Here is a 15,711-nt window from a genome sequence, read left to right as displayed (position 1 = left end):
ATGACATAAGTTTCTTGCACCGGTAAAATTAGACAAAAACTCACATCATGAGATTGAATGTAAAAGTATAATTTGGCTACAAATTAAATATATTAGTTTTCTTGTTGATCAAAGTATTGTTTGGCATCTCAAAGACTATGAAGAATAAATTTGATAAATTTTTTTTTATGGTGAAAAAGGTTAATTATAAGGGTAATGTGTTGTTTTTTCCCTTGGAGGACCACTTAATCATTTCAGTTTTGTATAGTTCAGGGGGAAAATTGGCTAAGAAAAGTTTGGAGCTAAATTAACAGGGAAATTAACATCTTACTCTAATTAAAATGAATTTTATTTATAATATATGCTAGTTTTTTTTTTTTATAATACAAATAATATTAAAGAAAAGAGAATTAAACTAACGACCCTGAATACAGGAATAAATACTCTTCAAAACTTGAGCTATAAGCCTGCGAATATAGGCTAGTTGTATCAAAATACTTATGAATGATTAAATGTTAAAGTAGAGGTATTATTTAGATTTTTTGTCTTGTAAAATAACCTAGAAATGTTAATGCCTCCGAACTGCAAGACCATGTGACTTGGGTACTCTTCAATGAATTCAGTGGACCCCTGATGAATGGGCAGTGGTCAAAGCAATAACATTTATTTTATTAAAGAAATCAAAAATATATATAATGGGGCCCCTGGCCCAACTAAAACCAACAAATTACAAGGCCTAGAAAAAAGATTGAGGCCTGGCAAACACCAATTTCGTGCAAAGCAGGAGGGGAATGATCAAAGAGTATTATTGAACCAAACACTAACGGGTTGTTTGATAATCATTTTAATTTTTCTGCTAGAGAATAGAGAAAAATGAAAGTGAAAATGGGAGTGAGGAGTAACAAAAGTGAAAATAATTTCAATTAAATTTTTAATTTTTGTTTTCACTTTCATTACTCATCCCTCCCATCCTCCCCTCTCAATTTCATCTTTACTCTCATTCTTACTTCAATTGCCCTTCTTTTTCTTCTATACTCTATCATAAAAAATAAAAATGAAAATTGAAATGGTTATCAAACAGATCCTAAATTAACTATTATTCTATCTGCTATTATGTGTAGTTGGATTGTTGGAGATCAAGTTTCAAGGCTAGATACGGTGAGTTTGACGATTACAGTGTTTTAAGTGAGTTTTAACGATGACTGTGTTTCAAGTGGTGAATGTAGTGCTCATTGAGGCTTGTGAGTTGTTTTAAATTTTTTGATGTTTTGAGTTTTGTGGGCTAACTTGAGATCCTACTTAATTTTAGTGATATGAGCTAAGTAGTTGTTTGGACTTATTGATTTTGTTGTCCCTTTAAGTTTGATGCTCTTGCTGTCTTGCAGACGAATTGATTTAGTGTTAATGTTATTATTTATATATAAAAAAACTATTTTATTTTTTTCCTAATGGATAATATCTTTTGTTTTAAAATACAGACGAATAATTTAAATTACTCTAAATTAATTTAATTTATAAAAAATATGACTCAAACTTGAATGCAAAGGATATCTATATAAGTCGAAGCGAATTTAATGTGCATGACTCTATAACCACAAGATTATTAAATACAAGTTTTCCATTTGTTTATCAAGCGAACTGTAAAGCAAAGAGTTGGTGACTACAATTCAAACCACAAAGCCAAGATAGGCAGGCGGATATTGTTGTGAGAAGCTTTGCCTCTGCCTCTGTCTCCTACAAACATATGTAACTTGGACTGCTGGCATGGGAACAAATCAAAATCTACATTGACAGAGGGCCAAAAAGAGTGGGGCCCACTGCGGAAACCCTAAAACTTGAAATGGGTCGGGTCCCATGGAGCTGTTCCTGTTTGTTTGTCCTGGTGGGAGGAAGACAGAGCCATAAATTTCGTGGACGCATGATTATGTAGATATCTGTTCATCAAATTTAATAGACATGGACAGCTCTTGTTAGGTCATTCAATTTCATGGGGCTTGTAAATTTTAATCTATGCAGTGCAGCTTTGGTGGAACCGCCCCATGAAATGATTCATCATGACTAGCATAAAAACAAACTTAATTACTGTTTGTTTACTCTCGCTAATAATTCACTTTTACATGTCTCATGTGGACCTAATTATTACCTACTCCTAAATTTCATGCACACAACAAGAAATTTATTATAATGATTTTTTAGAGCATAATGTGTAATGTCGTTATGTTATGTGTGACGATAGCACAATATAATATGTTAACGTGATGTTACGAATTCATTCAAATGAGATATTACGATCACGTGTCTTGAATATCCCTTCTCTAATTGTTTTTTTAAAAAATATGTAGAGGCACCATTATCAAGCTTCCATGTAGTGAAACTTTCTTGATACAACAAGTACTTAAAAATAGAGTGTGAATGTTAAGATATATGCAGCTTATCTAAAACTTTTGACCGAAAAGAAAATATCTATAAACCTTTAGTGTTCTATAAACTTTACAATATTATTCTAGTTCTTTTTCATGACGATGATATCGTCACGTAGTGTTATTAATTTACTCATTATAACACTTAGATTTAGTACTATATTCTAAATTCATGGCATATCAATCTCGTTGTTCATTCATATTATAATATCCGAATCGATAACACTACATGACAATGGACTGTCACACCTTAGAATTTCTATAAATAAAAAAGTAATTTGGTTTTAGTAGGCCTTATGCACCGCTAATTTTATTTGCTATTCTTGAAGAAGTTTATAGCAATTGTTATTTTTGAAAAGAGCGGCTAAATGTTAGCTGCTTGTGATAAATACTAACTTAAAAATTGCATGAATAAAAGTTCGTTTGTTAACCAAGTATGACTATGGACAAAATAATTTTCATTTAGAGAGAGAAAAATCTTTTTAACCATATGCTAAAATCCAACAGGTATTACTCCAAAAATGATAATAAAAAATTTGTTAGAATCACATTTAGTATTTTATTTTGTCAAAAAGAGCAACAAAAAAAGAAGAAGATATAATTGTTCCAATATTTATACAAAGAATCACCAACTACTAGTACTTAATTAATTCATATGAAATAAAAGTCAAATAAATTGTTTGTGGCTTGGGTCCAATGATTGAGAGGTGAACTGATGATATCATAAGATGCTTAATTTGGAAATAAGAAACCTAACATCATAATTTAATATTAGATACAGGAAAATATGAATGATGTCTTTTTAAATAAATACTAAAATATTTTTGCGCACCATTTTAATTCAAGATGTACTTTATTATTATTCTCAATTTGACATATGTTCATTGACATAATCATAATTAACTATTTACTTTGTATTTATGAATCTATGATTGTGTCAATAAACACGTGTTAAATGTTAAAAAGGATAATAATAAATATTTATAATTTATATGTCATTCTTTTGGTTGAGTGAGAAGGAAGGAGAGGGGGGGGGGGGGGGGGGGGGGGGGGGGGGTGTGTTTTGTTGTATCGAGTTTACGGTGTGAGCGAGTTGGACAGTAATTTTGTCAACCTAATAAGCAGTGGAAAAGCCAACGACTTGAATCACCAAAAAAACATTAACAGCCCAACTTTTCTTTTTCTCTACGAACTACGGAGACAATTGACTGAGAGCAAGGATATTTGTACTACTTTCACCCTCCTTCCAGCACGTGACATGCACTCGCACCTTGTCAAAAGTGCTATTCTGCCCTTATTACGATTATTCTTTTTTCTTACCTATTCAATTTAGTTGCGTCAACACATCTCTTTTTTAATATTTGAAGATATTTTATCACCAGATTTCAAATCCACGTTGATGTTGCTGAGGAGCAGGCTGCTGTTTTGTTGAACACATTGAAGAGGAGTCCAAGATTTCTCTTTTTTCTTTTTCTTTTGCTTTTCTGTGTTTGGTTTAGGTCGAAAATCTTTTTTAAAGATTACGCTCTTGTATATGCCTTTCATATTTGGGTTTCAGATGGATTAGCTATCTTTTGTACTCTTTTTTGCTCCAACAAAAAAAAAATGTTGGAAGATATTTCAAATTTAAATATTTTACTAGTCCTTTGGCACACGCTTTGGCATGTGCAAATTGGTTTTCTTTTTTTTTTTTTCTTTTATTTTTAGAATTAAAAAAAGATAATATGGGTAGTTATCTGTATATATAAAGCAAAAGTCAGAGAATGGTGAAACATTCAAAATACCAGAAAATGCCCTTAGTTAATTCAAACATTAGGAATTGAAATTATTAATTAAATGAGGATAATATGGTAAATTCACATTTTAGAGGATCTATTATCTGATTTTATTTTTATCTAAAATGTAAATTTACCATATTATCCTAATTTAATTAATCATTTCAGTTCTTAATGTTTGGATTAACCAATGACATTTTTTGATATTTTGAATGTTTCACCATTCTCTGCCTTTTGCCTTATATATATAGATTTTTCTATTAATATTTGAATTTTTTTTCCTTTTGCTACCCATGAAAAAGATTAATTAAAAAATGATTATTTTATTATTATTTATCTTTGGCTGAAATAAGCAGTTGATTCCCTTTCAGGTGAGAAGTTAATTTTTGAGGAAAAAAATTGGCTTATATATTTCTCTCCTTTTTCAACAATGATTTTAGAATGTAATGATGTGGTATGCTTAGATGACCTAGCTCAAGGCCAAGGAGGCGTTGGTGAATACATTTTTGGCTTTGAGTGGAGGTATATTGTATAAGATTAGTGTTTTCGATGGATCCCTCCGATTTGTTATTCCTTTATGGATAGTGTTTATATTCACACACCCCTTTGTGAGTAGTGTTTGTATTGGCCTTTGTAGTCTTTGTGTTTGTATTGCCTTTTGTGGCGTAATTATTAATGCAATCCCCAATGTTTGTTATAAAAATAAATAATAATAATACAATTTTTATGTATATTTATATTTCACTTAAGTTTTGACAGTGAACTAAATAAGTTGAAATTCAAAATTTTAAAATTTGTTTTGGTGTTCGTTCGTAAGTAGAGTTTCCAAACTATTTAGGTTTAAAGCTCTTAATCTCGTAAGATTTTTATTTCCTTTGTTATTGTCGGAACATAGTCCTAAATTTGAATATTAATTTTTGGGTGGAAAAAGAAAGAAAATAAGGGTTGAAATGTTTTTCTAAAAATGGTAAGAATAATTAGCTAAGTTCATTCATTAAGGTAGATGGCGCGTGGAAATATGGTGAAGAGAAGAATGTCTTGATGCTTAGGGCCTCTACAAACTACAGTCTTTTCTCTTTCACTGAAAGCTGCCACTGCTGGGAGACACTCCCCCTTCTCACTCCATCAAATATTTTTTTACTCCATGTTATCATATTCAAGAATTTTTATGTTAAATTTTTTTATTCTCTGAAACTCTAACTCTACGTGTCTCTCTCAAGCCTCTGTGCCCTTTGATCCATATCCTTGTTCTTCAAGGCCTAAATACATCTCTAGGGTTTCAGTCTCGTCCTCTATTACTCGTGTGGTGGGTGGGTTTGGTGCCTGGATTGGACCCTTTGTTTCCACTGCGCATTAAAATAGCCATTTTTAAGGTTTGAAGGTACTCATCATTTTGCAGATTCTTTTTAGTTAAAGTTTGGATTTTTGGAATTTAGGGTTTTGTTTATTGTGAATTAGTGGGTCTTGTTGTTACATTGAGAGCATGCGTTCTATGTACAAGGAGGACTGGCATTTTAAAGCTATAATGTGCTGACTTTGCCTTAGTCTGGTGAAAGATTGAAGATTTTCAAGATTCCAGGGTTTGGGTCTCTGAAATTTGGGATTTTGCTTCTTGCAAAAGGTGTGACTTTGAAGGTTTTGTGAAGGGGTGGATTCATACATTTGGTGCTTGATGGCTCATATATGTTGGATTGGATGAGTTGAATTCTGGGTTAGTTTGACTCTATTTATCTTTCCGTTTTAAAATTTTTGTATATGGGTTTTGGTGGGTTGAGTATGGTAATGATGGGAATGGAGGATGAGGATTGTATTGTAAAAATGCAAGATTTTTGAAGGTGTGAACATTGGTTCTAAAGGAGGTACTTGTTGGTGGTGGTTTTGGTGCATAATGGGTTGCATTTATTGCAAGCCCTCTGCTATTGAGGATAGCAAGGACAGCCCCAGAGAGAGATTGTCAAGCAAGGCGGCATCAGACTCGCGGGCAACAAGGGTTGCTTCCTCAAGGAGGGAGGAAGCTTATCGAGCAAAAGATCGATATGATAGTAATGATGGGAGAACAATGTTAATTGATAAGCAATTGAACGGGAATGTTCGATCCCATGGTGAGAATTTCGAGAGGAAGAGGGAGAAGATGGAATATGTTGCTGCTCAACATCCTGGGATGGGTAGCGTTCCGAAAGCTGTAGAAGGGGAGCAGGTTGCCGCAGGGTGGCCAACCTGGCTAGCTGCTGTGGCTGGAGAGGCCATCAAAGGATGGGTACCACGGCGTGCAGATTCATTTGAGAAGCTAGATAAAGTATGGTTCTTTTCCTCATTAGTTCTCAAGTTAGCTTTATGATGCAAGACAGATCTTCATTCTTGTCTTTGTTATTGATTAATCCATTGATTTTGCGTTGTGTTATTTTTTATTATCAGATTATTTTTTTGTTCTTAACTTGTTGAATAACAAATTTATTTATTTATTTTCATTTTACTTTCATAGAAGTAGCCAATTTTAGTCTGGGGTCGGATGTTGGAGGGTAGTATTATTGTTTTTACTTGTTGCCCTTATTGATGAGTCACTTAGGAGTGAGCGAATTATGTGTATTTCAACCTCCTTAACTAATAATGTTGTTTCAAGGTATATTTATGAATAGGTACATGTAATTCATAATATGAAATTTCCCTCTCTAACTTGTACAGTTTTTTCTCTGGTAAATCTGAAAACCTTAAATAAGTAAAAGCTAATGGGAAAATGTGAACTAAGGGCTACTACAAATCGAAGGTTGAAGCATTGTATATAAAAGATGTAGAGAATCACAAAATAGTAATGAGACTCATTTGTCTTCTGTTGGCCTAGGACTGGCATTGTATGCTTGAAGAAATTCATCAATCCTTCTGAAGTGAGTGGTTTTAAAAGCATCTTCTTCCCTTCCATTTATCATGACGCAGTGATTCAAAGATTGTCTTGTAGAATGTTGAAATTGAAACCATGATTACCTTTTTCTTGGTAATCTTACTTTTACCTATATAATTGCCAAAATACCAGTTGTGCCACAGAGTAGAAATTGAAACTTATGCACAATTAGTTGATTTCAACAAAGGATTACACATGCAAATTATGATCGTATACAACAGCTGATCAGTGATGCCTCAGTTGATGAGGTACTCAATGTGTAAATTAGCTAAAATAAATGAGAGTAGATATTGGATCTCCTCTGATTAGTTACTATCTAGATAATTGAAATTCATGGGTGATTAATTCAAGATTCATCAAGTGGGTGCCACAAATTAATTCTCTAACTTTCCACTATCGAGCCAAGAACATGAGTCATATTTGCACCCCTTCTTTACTGACATGTAATTAAGTCAGTTGACATGGGTTTAAGCATAACATATTTAAGTTGGGAGTCTTTAGACTTTATGATGTTGGAGTAGTTGACTCTGCAAGTTATGAATGGGGTTGGAGACACTTATAGGATTTAGATCAGTTGCAATTAAACAGATTGGTGTTTCTTGTTTCTATAAACTCTGCCAATTTCATGTTTTGGGTGTTCTATTGGGTACTATGCTTATCTATCTCTCTGATTTTCATAATTTAGAATCCCGAGAAAAGCAATAGATTTATTGTATTCAATAAAGGCTAAATTGTTCTATCGGGTTCTTCCAACTGCTAGTTCAAGTTTTTTTTTTTGGTGCTGTTATCCTCTTTAGATTGCTATACCTATTGACAGGTTTTGGTTGTGTCCTAACCTTTATTTTATGCAGATTGGTCAGGGAACTTATAGTAATGTTTATAGGGCTCGTGATCTTGATCAAAAGAAAATTGTTGCCTTGAAGAAAGTGAGGTTTGATAACCTGGAGCCTGAGAGTGTCCGCTTTATGGCAAGGGAAATTCACATTTTACGAAGGCTTGATCATCCAAATGTAATAAAGCTAGAAGGTCTAGTTACTTCAAGGATGTCTTGCAGCTTGTATCTTGTTTTCGAGTACATGGAGCATGATTTGGCAGGGCTTGCTTCACACCCTGGTCTGAAGTTTACAGAAGCACAGGTACTTAATGGTAGTTTTTGCTTCTTAGGCTTAAAATAACAAGTTACTCCGTTTTTTTCTTCAATTTTTGCTTCCTATATCTGCAGTTCATGATGTTCCTGCATCTTTCGCATCTGTTGATGCTACTGGTTATTTTGTTAGCTCTCGTGTAGTTGTGTGAATAATATCTTGTAATCTCAATTCATTGATATATATTTTCCTGAAAAACTCATGGAATGTCAGTATCAGAATTGTTCAGTTGGATGGTGGCACTGAGACTTCATTGATTATTGGCAGGTTAAATGTTACATGCAGCAACTATTATGTGGACTTGAACACTGTCACAGTCGTGGTGTTCTGCACCGTGACATTAAAGGTTCCAACCTTTTGATCGACAACAATGGCATGTTGAAAATTGCTGACTTTGGTCTGGCAAGCTTTTTTGATCCCCATCAAAATCAGCCTCTAACAAGCCGTGTTGTAACTCTTTGGTATCGACCACCTGAGCTTTTACTTGGTGCTACTTACTATGGGACTGCTGTGGATTTATGGAGTACAGGCTGCATACTTGCTGAACTGTATTCCGGCAAGCCTATTATGCCTGGAAGAACTGAGGTAGTTATAGTTGTTTTGCTCTGGGCTTGTAGAGTTGATGCTTTTCACTACTTGTTATCTTTTAGAATCATGGTGGCACAAATGCATACATGCATACACGCACATACATATGCTTACTCTCCATGGCTTGCAGCGTTTAAAATTCCCAGTAGTTTCTTGGTCTACGTATGTTAAATCCAAGCAATTATTTGGACTCTGCTAATTCTCATTAGATAATCTGATATTTTTTCCAGTATAGTTTAAAACTCCCAGATTTATACCCAAATGAGTATCAGATAGACAATTCTTTGATTTCTAGGACAGTTCTCCTATATAGCATGAATAATGTCCTGCTGCAGATGTTGAGGAAAAGACATCAATGCAACTTTGATGGCTTAAAGGCTCCTCCGAAGGCTGTTAAATGGCATATTCTTAAGTTCATTTAATTGTCTGGTCCTACGAATCTCTAAAAGGTTCATCTGGGTGAAGGCCGGAATGGTTTAATAAACATGACTGATAAATATTTCATGTTTTTGCTTTTAAATTTAATACTTTCTGGCTTGAGGAAGAAGAAAGGGGGAACACAAAATCTGCTAGGGATCCTTCTTCTATTATTCAGTGCAACTCACCATTATAAATCTTGGTATCTTCATCATGCCATAACTTTGTTTTCCATCCTTATTCTGTTTTTGTGTGATTGTACAACTTAACCCTAGCGGTGGCATGTCTGTCTTGTAGCTTTCTGAATAGTAATTTCTTATTTTATTTTTAAGTTCGATATACACTACGAAAGTAGTTTGATTGTAGTATTTGAGAATTTTCTTCCTCTCTCTCCTAAATGGCTTATGGGATGTGAGATGCCCCTTGGAGGTAGTTTTGTGAGTAACTTCATCTGGTTGTGAAGATAGCAGTGGTTACTGGCTGGTAGACTAGGGATAGTTTACTCTGTCCTCTATGCCCTTATAGTTGTGTGAATTATCTTATTGTTATGATATCCCTTTTTGCTTTTACTATTGAGAATCTCTCATGTTTCTTGTGGATGTAAGTGTTGTGTAACTCAGTAATGTATGCTAAATGGTTGGAGTATTTTTGCCTTGTAGGTGGAGCAGTTGCATAAAATTTTCAAGCTTTGTGGCTCACCTTCTGAAGATTATTGGAGGAAATCAAAGTTGCCTCATGCAACCATATTTAAGCCCCAACAGCCTTATAGACGCTGTGTTGCAGAAACTTTTAAGGACTTCCCTGCACCAGCTCTAGCACTTATGGAGATCCTTCTTTCTATAGATCCTGCAGATCGTGGATCTGCAGCTTGTGCTCTCAAGAGCGAGGTTTGGATCTTAAGTCATATATGATGTCTTCTTAATGTCATTCTTTTTGCTGCGCAGTATTTGAGTTATCTTGATATTTCCTTTCGGACAATGCTTGGCTCCTGATATATCAGCAGCCATTCCTCCTCAACACATGATGTGGCCTCCTTAAAAAACGACACTTTTTTTTTTGGTTTCACCGACTCTCCCTCTCTCTCTTCTCACCCACTCTCCTCTCCTCCCCCAGCTCTCTCTTCTCTCATCTCCCCGTCTCTAACTCTTTCCCTGCAACTCTTTAGAAGAAATTTTCAGCCCCTTTCTCTTCCCATCGCTGCTCCTCCATCATCATCACCCAAACACTGTATTGATTTCTCTCCTTTTTAATTTTTAATTTTATTGAATTATTTATTGGGGAGTTTTGGAAATTTTGGGAATGGTAGAAGAAAGAGATGGAGAGATGAGAGAAGAGAGAGCACGGGAGGAGAGGAGAGGAGAGTGGGTGAGAAGAGGGAGAAAGAGAGAGTCGGTGAAAGGAAAAAAAGAAAAAAACAGGTGTCATTTTGTAAGAGGCCACATATTATATTGAGGAGGAATGGCTCGTGATATATCAGGAACCAAGCATTGTCCTTTCCTTTCACCCCATTCTAGATCTCTATGTTTGTGCCTGTGCATGCTTTATGCGTGTGCAGTAGAGCAGTAGATTGTGCTTTCAGTCTGTTGCTTTTGTGTGGGGATTTTTATTTTTTTATTTTTTGAATAGAGCTTTTGTGTGGGGATTTGAAAAATACAACTGTACTATGATTAAGTCATTGTCATTAAGTTCACTCATTATGGCCTTCTCTCTTTTTCTTCCATCTAATGATAGCTACTTCTTAGCTCTGTAGATCATGTTAAGTGAACTACCCAGATTGCATCAAGTTTTATTTTATTTTTTTGGATTTTCGTATTCTTGACTATACTTTTAAAATAGTTATAGGCCACAATGAGTTTTCATCTGATAACTATTTTGATTTTATAATCATCCTACTTAGAAGCATATTTTGAAAAGTTTTCAAGCATAAGTTGCTTTGTTGTTTCCTCATGTGTTATCCTTTTCCTTTTGTTTTTTCACAGTTCTTTACAACAAAACCTCTTCCTTGTGATCCTTCAAGTTTGCCAAAGTATCCTCCGAGCAAAGAGTTTGATGCTAAAGTACGGGATGAGGAAGCTAGAAGGTGAATATTGTGACATAATCTTTGCTACAAGTTGAAAATTATTCTTTCTCAAATTATTGTTACAAGGCACTGCACCATACATCACGCGTGTGTGTTTTAAACCACTTATATGTGTGGCATGAAAGCTAATGGTTCATGCACCATGAGGCCTTCCAGTGAGTCCAGGCACACTTGATGCATGGTTCCTGTGGGTGAAGTTTTGCTAATGTGGTTTTATCAAAGAGCTTCTAGAAAGAGGTTGTTTGGTTCTTGTCATTAAATAAAGGGAAAATACTGACACTTAATGGTCGTCTGTGCTCAAAACGTAACATGGCATGGTTAGGCTTGAGTGGAATCGTGAGCCAAAAACAACTAAATTTGTGTTTTTCGCTAGTTGGGTTATAGTTGTTATACAATTTTAGGATACATGGTTATGATTCAATGGTCTCATTTGTGAAGTGTTTTTTTTAAAAATTTGTTTGTGTGAACTTAAGAGTTTGCGTTCATGGGATTAGGTTTGTATTTTTTTAGAGGTTGTGCTCACGCACTGATGATTATTGGCTCAATTCTTTCTACTCTTTTTTACAGATTCAGTTTGTGTCGAGTGCAGTGAGCTTAGTATTAGTTTTTGTCTTATAACTATAGTTTTATCCACTTCAACTCTTACCTCTGCTTAGTGAGGGTGGTGTATATAGTAATGATCTTTTTCCCACATTGATAGACAAGGAGCAGCAGGGAAGGGCCAAAGGGTTGACCATGAAAGGAGAGGAACAAGAGAGTCTCGAGCCATACCAGCACCTGATGCCAATGCTGAATTAGTCTTGTCAATGCAGGTAACCTGATGTTATTTTAACTAAAAATCACTCATTTATCTCCACTATTGATTTATGTTGTAATTGGTTATGTATGGTGATATGTTCTGATTGCCTCTTTGCTTTTAACATGTGCTTGCAATATACAGATGACATATTCAATGTGCTGTTATTGTAGGGAAGCTGTTGGGGAATAATATCCTCTCCATTTCTATTTATTCTTTAAGATTCATGGGTTATTTCAAGGCTTTTACTCTTCAAAGGGGCTTTTATGGTCAACCCAAATGTTCACTTGAGTTATAAATACCCAAGCTTACCTTGCGTATTCTGTCAATGCAATCAAATCCACATAGCATCGATGGTCTTGCTAACTACATACTTTCATTTTCTACAACAATGGAATGTTGTGCTTTAACACTTTCAGATTATTGAAATAATTTTTTCGTTTACAATTTTAGGTGATCCACATTGCATGTTACTATCAAGTACATGTGTCGGGACTCATTTGTTTATTGAGGGCCCTTTTATAGTTTATACAAGACTACTATTATGCCTCTATTCAATGTTGTTTCTTTAATTACGTCATATGGGATATATTTCAACAGAAGGATTTATTTTTACAGAAAAGGCAAGACAATTCTAAGAGCCGGAGTGAGAAGTTTAACCCTCATCCAGAAGAAGTTGCTTCTGGCTTTCCAATTGATCCACCGAGGCCATCACAAGCTGTAGATTTAAGTGTAGAAAATCATGGACATAACCATAAGAGAGCATCCCATTCAGGGCCATTGGCTCACCGTGCTGCATGGGCAAAGTCTACTAAGAACCCAGATGATGCTCCAAAGGTTTCAACTGGAGCTGACTTGTCAACAATGTCAGGTTTAGTGGCAGCAAGGAGGAGTATGTTATCTGAAGAACGCAGAAAAAGGTCTAGTTCTTCACAAATGGAAGGTCCAAAAGTAATAGGCAGGTTTCCAGGTTCGTTCAAGGAAGCCTCAGATCCTTTACCAAAAGATCAAAAGCAGGCCGTCGTAGGTTCTCGTCAAAAAGAAGATGTTAGAAGCAACAAAGATCCAATTATTGTGAGTAGTTGAACTCATGTTTTTTTTAATCCACATGATGGATTTCCTCATTACTTTTCTGCAGTATTGCTTCACTTTATCCATCTTGTGACTAGGACTGTACTATTTACCTTCACAAAATTATGTACGTTTGCTAGTGAACATGTACATCTTTGGTGTACAAATATACATTAGTAGTTTATTGTTGTAAAGGGGAATTTCGCATTTATTGGATTCTTTGATTTAAAATTCACTTCTGTAAAGTACCAAGGGTTGTAATTTGTTTGAGGTTCAGTAGCTTTTCTTTTTGGTTTGTGTTTTGTTTTTTTTGTATTCATTCTTCATATTGCCTGATGCAGCATTATTGTTTCTGGTTATTTCAGGTTGGCTATGGATCAAAGGGTCACAAAATGCACTACTCAGGTCCGTTGCTTGTCCCCTCTGGCAACATGGATCAGATGCTGAAGGACCACGATCTCCAGGTCCAAGAAGCTGTTAGGCGAGCACGCCTAGAGAAGGCAAAGGTCAGAAAATTTCAAGCTGAAGGGAACCAAATATCCACCAATTCATTATTTGTTTCTGGTCGTTGAGCCGGTTTAAGTAGACCCGAAAGCAGAGCATCATCAGGAAAATCACTGCAGATAATTTGCTGGTTTTCTCTTGTGAAATATGAGTTATTCATTGGTGGGGTGGGGTGCTTTTCTTTTTTTGTATAGGGGGGGCACCTGTGGAAGAATAGCTGGTGTCCATTTTCAACTAAGTTTATAGCTTAGAACACACGCTCTCTCTTACTTGTATCTTTTTCCCCCCTTGCTACTAATATATGGCCCATTATTGTAGAGGAATTGTTATAAGCCATAAGCTGTGGAGTATGTGGGAAATATGAAATTGCCTTCTGTAATGAAAAGAGTAAGATATTGCATTCTTCATACTTGTGTCCAGATTGTCAATCTGTCTTATTCTCAGTGATCAGGTTGGTAATTAACCACCTTCCCCCTTTATTGATTTCATTTTTGGAGAAAAATGGTTAGTGGGAATCTGTCTAGTCTTTTGGAGTTCACATTTCTAAATTCTCATTTCTCATGTAATTATGACTTCCAATTTTCTTACAGCTTGACTAATTCGGTATGCATCAGTAAAAGTTAGTGCAGCATTTCCTAACCCTTTAATTTTAAATAATATTTTATCTTGAAAACAAAGAAGACCCTGAATATTACCCTAAGACTAGGTCTTGCCTTAATTGAGTTAGGGAGACGGGCACTATAAGGTTGAAAATTTTATCTGGTTGTGTTGACTTCTTATCATTGGCAATTTGGCATTGAAAAATTTAAGTTGGGATGTCTGTTTTTTTGTTTATTTTTCTGACAAAGGAAAGGGAGAAATCACGCCGCTAGAAACACACAAATGTTGACAATTCAAATTTGGAAATGTTAATTTTGGAATATTTTTGCTGCTTCTAGAAGGCAAGTCAATTGCTATATATTCAACTGCTGGATGCTGATGCAGAAGACACAAGTAGGTTTGCTGCTTCTACTGGAGACCTAGAGTTCTAAACAATGCAGTCTTTTCAATTACTTGTGCTGTTCCTGACCAAACTCTTTCTCCTTCAATTTACTTTTGCAGTTGATTTCTCCTTCACTGGTTTCAATTCATCTGATATCTTGCTCTATGGAAATGCAACCATAGATTCTGGTGTTCTTTCTCTTACAAGAAATACCACCTTTTCCATTGGTAGAGCTCTCTACAATGCTAAGGTACACACAAGATATCCAAACTCCTCGAACCTCTTGCCTTTCACATCCTCCTTCACCTTTTCTATATCCCCATACAAGGATTCTCTCCCTGGCCATGGATTTGTCCTCATTTTCGTTCCTTCTACCGGCATCGAAGGTGCCTCTTCTTCCCAACATCTCGGTTTCTTGAACAGTACCAATGATGGTGATCCCAGAAACCATGCTTTTGGTGTCGAATTTGATGTGTTTCAAAATCAAGAATTCAATGATGTTAATGACAACCATGTTGGTGTTGATGTCAATTCTCTTACTTCTCTAGTTTCCTACAAAGCCGGGTATTGGCTTGGTGATAATACAAAGGATGACAGTAACAACACTAATTGGTCTTTCAAGGAAGTAAAGCTGAACAATGGAGCCAACTATCAAGTTTGGATTGAGTACTGGAACTACCAGCTCAGCATAACATTGGCTCCTGAAAATGTGAAAAAGCCAGAGAGACCTTTGATTCAGATTCCTCTTGATCTCTCTGATGTTTTTCTTGATGACATGTACGTTGGGCTCACTGCATCAACTGGGCAACTCATTGAAGACCATAAAATTCTGAGTTGGAGCTTCAGTAATTGAAGCTAGCAATGAATTTGGATTGAAATATTTGTACCTTTTAGAAATAAAGTAAGGCTATTGACCTATCTAATTAAGCTGCCTTCATGGAGACATGGATCTCCATGTGTCTTGGTCAGCATAGATTTCATATACTTTTTAGTTTATATCTTGTTTTCATTCTGTTTATGCACAGTTCATGGTATTTGAGTGATTGTCTTTCTCTGCT

General features: G+C 35.4%; 2 protein-coding genes across 2 annotated transcripts; both read left to right on the top strand.

The window, feature by feature from the left end:
- LOC18779470 (probable serine/threonine-protein kinase At1g54610) lies at positions 5,216-14,090 on the top strand. Its single transcript, XM_007214474.2, has 8 exons — positions 5,216-6,470; positions 7,922-8,206; positions 8,483-8,800; positions 9,880-10,107; positions 11,200-11,300; positions 12,001-12,112; positions 12,715-13,170; positions 13,533-14,090. Exons 1-8 carry the CDS (start codon positions 6,063-6,065, stop codon positions 13,737-13,739), a joined length of 2,115 nt encoding a protein of 704 aa, XP_007214536.1. The 5' UTR covers positions 5,216-6,062; the 3' UTR covers positions 13,740-14,090.
- On the top strand, positions 14,650-15,711 carry LOC18780406 (L-type lectin-domain containing receptor kinase VII.1). The gene has a single exon (XM_007212658.2). The coding sequence runs from the start codon at positions 14,706-14,708 to the stop codon at positions 15,504-15,506; it is 801 nt and encodes a 266-aa protein (XP_007212720.1). The 5' UTR covers positions 14,650-14,705; the 3' UTR covers positions 15,507-15,711.

This window comes from Prunus persica, chromosome G4 (genome assembly GCF_000346465.2).
Source record: "Prunus persica cultivar Lovell chromosome G4, Prunus_persica_NCBIv2, whole genome shotgun sequence".
NCBI lineage: Eukaryota > Viridiplantae > Streptophyta > Magnoliopsida > Rosales > Rosaceae > Prunus > Prunus persica.
The sequence above is the reverse complement of the archived record's forward strand: the minus strand, read 5'-3'. Positions and strand labels throughout refer to the sequence as shown.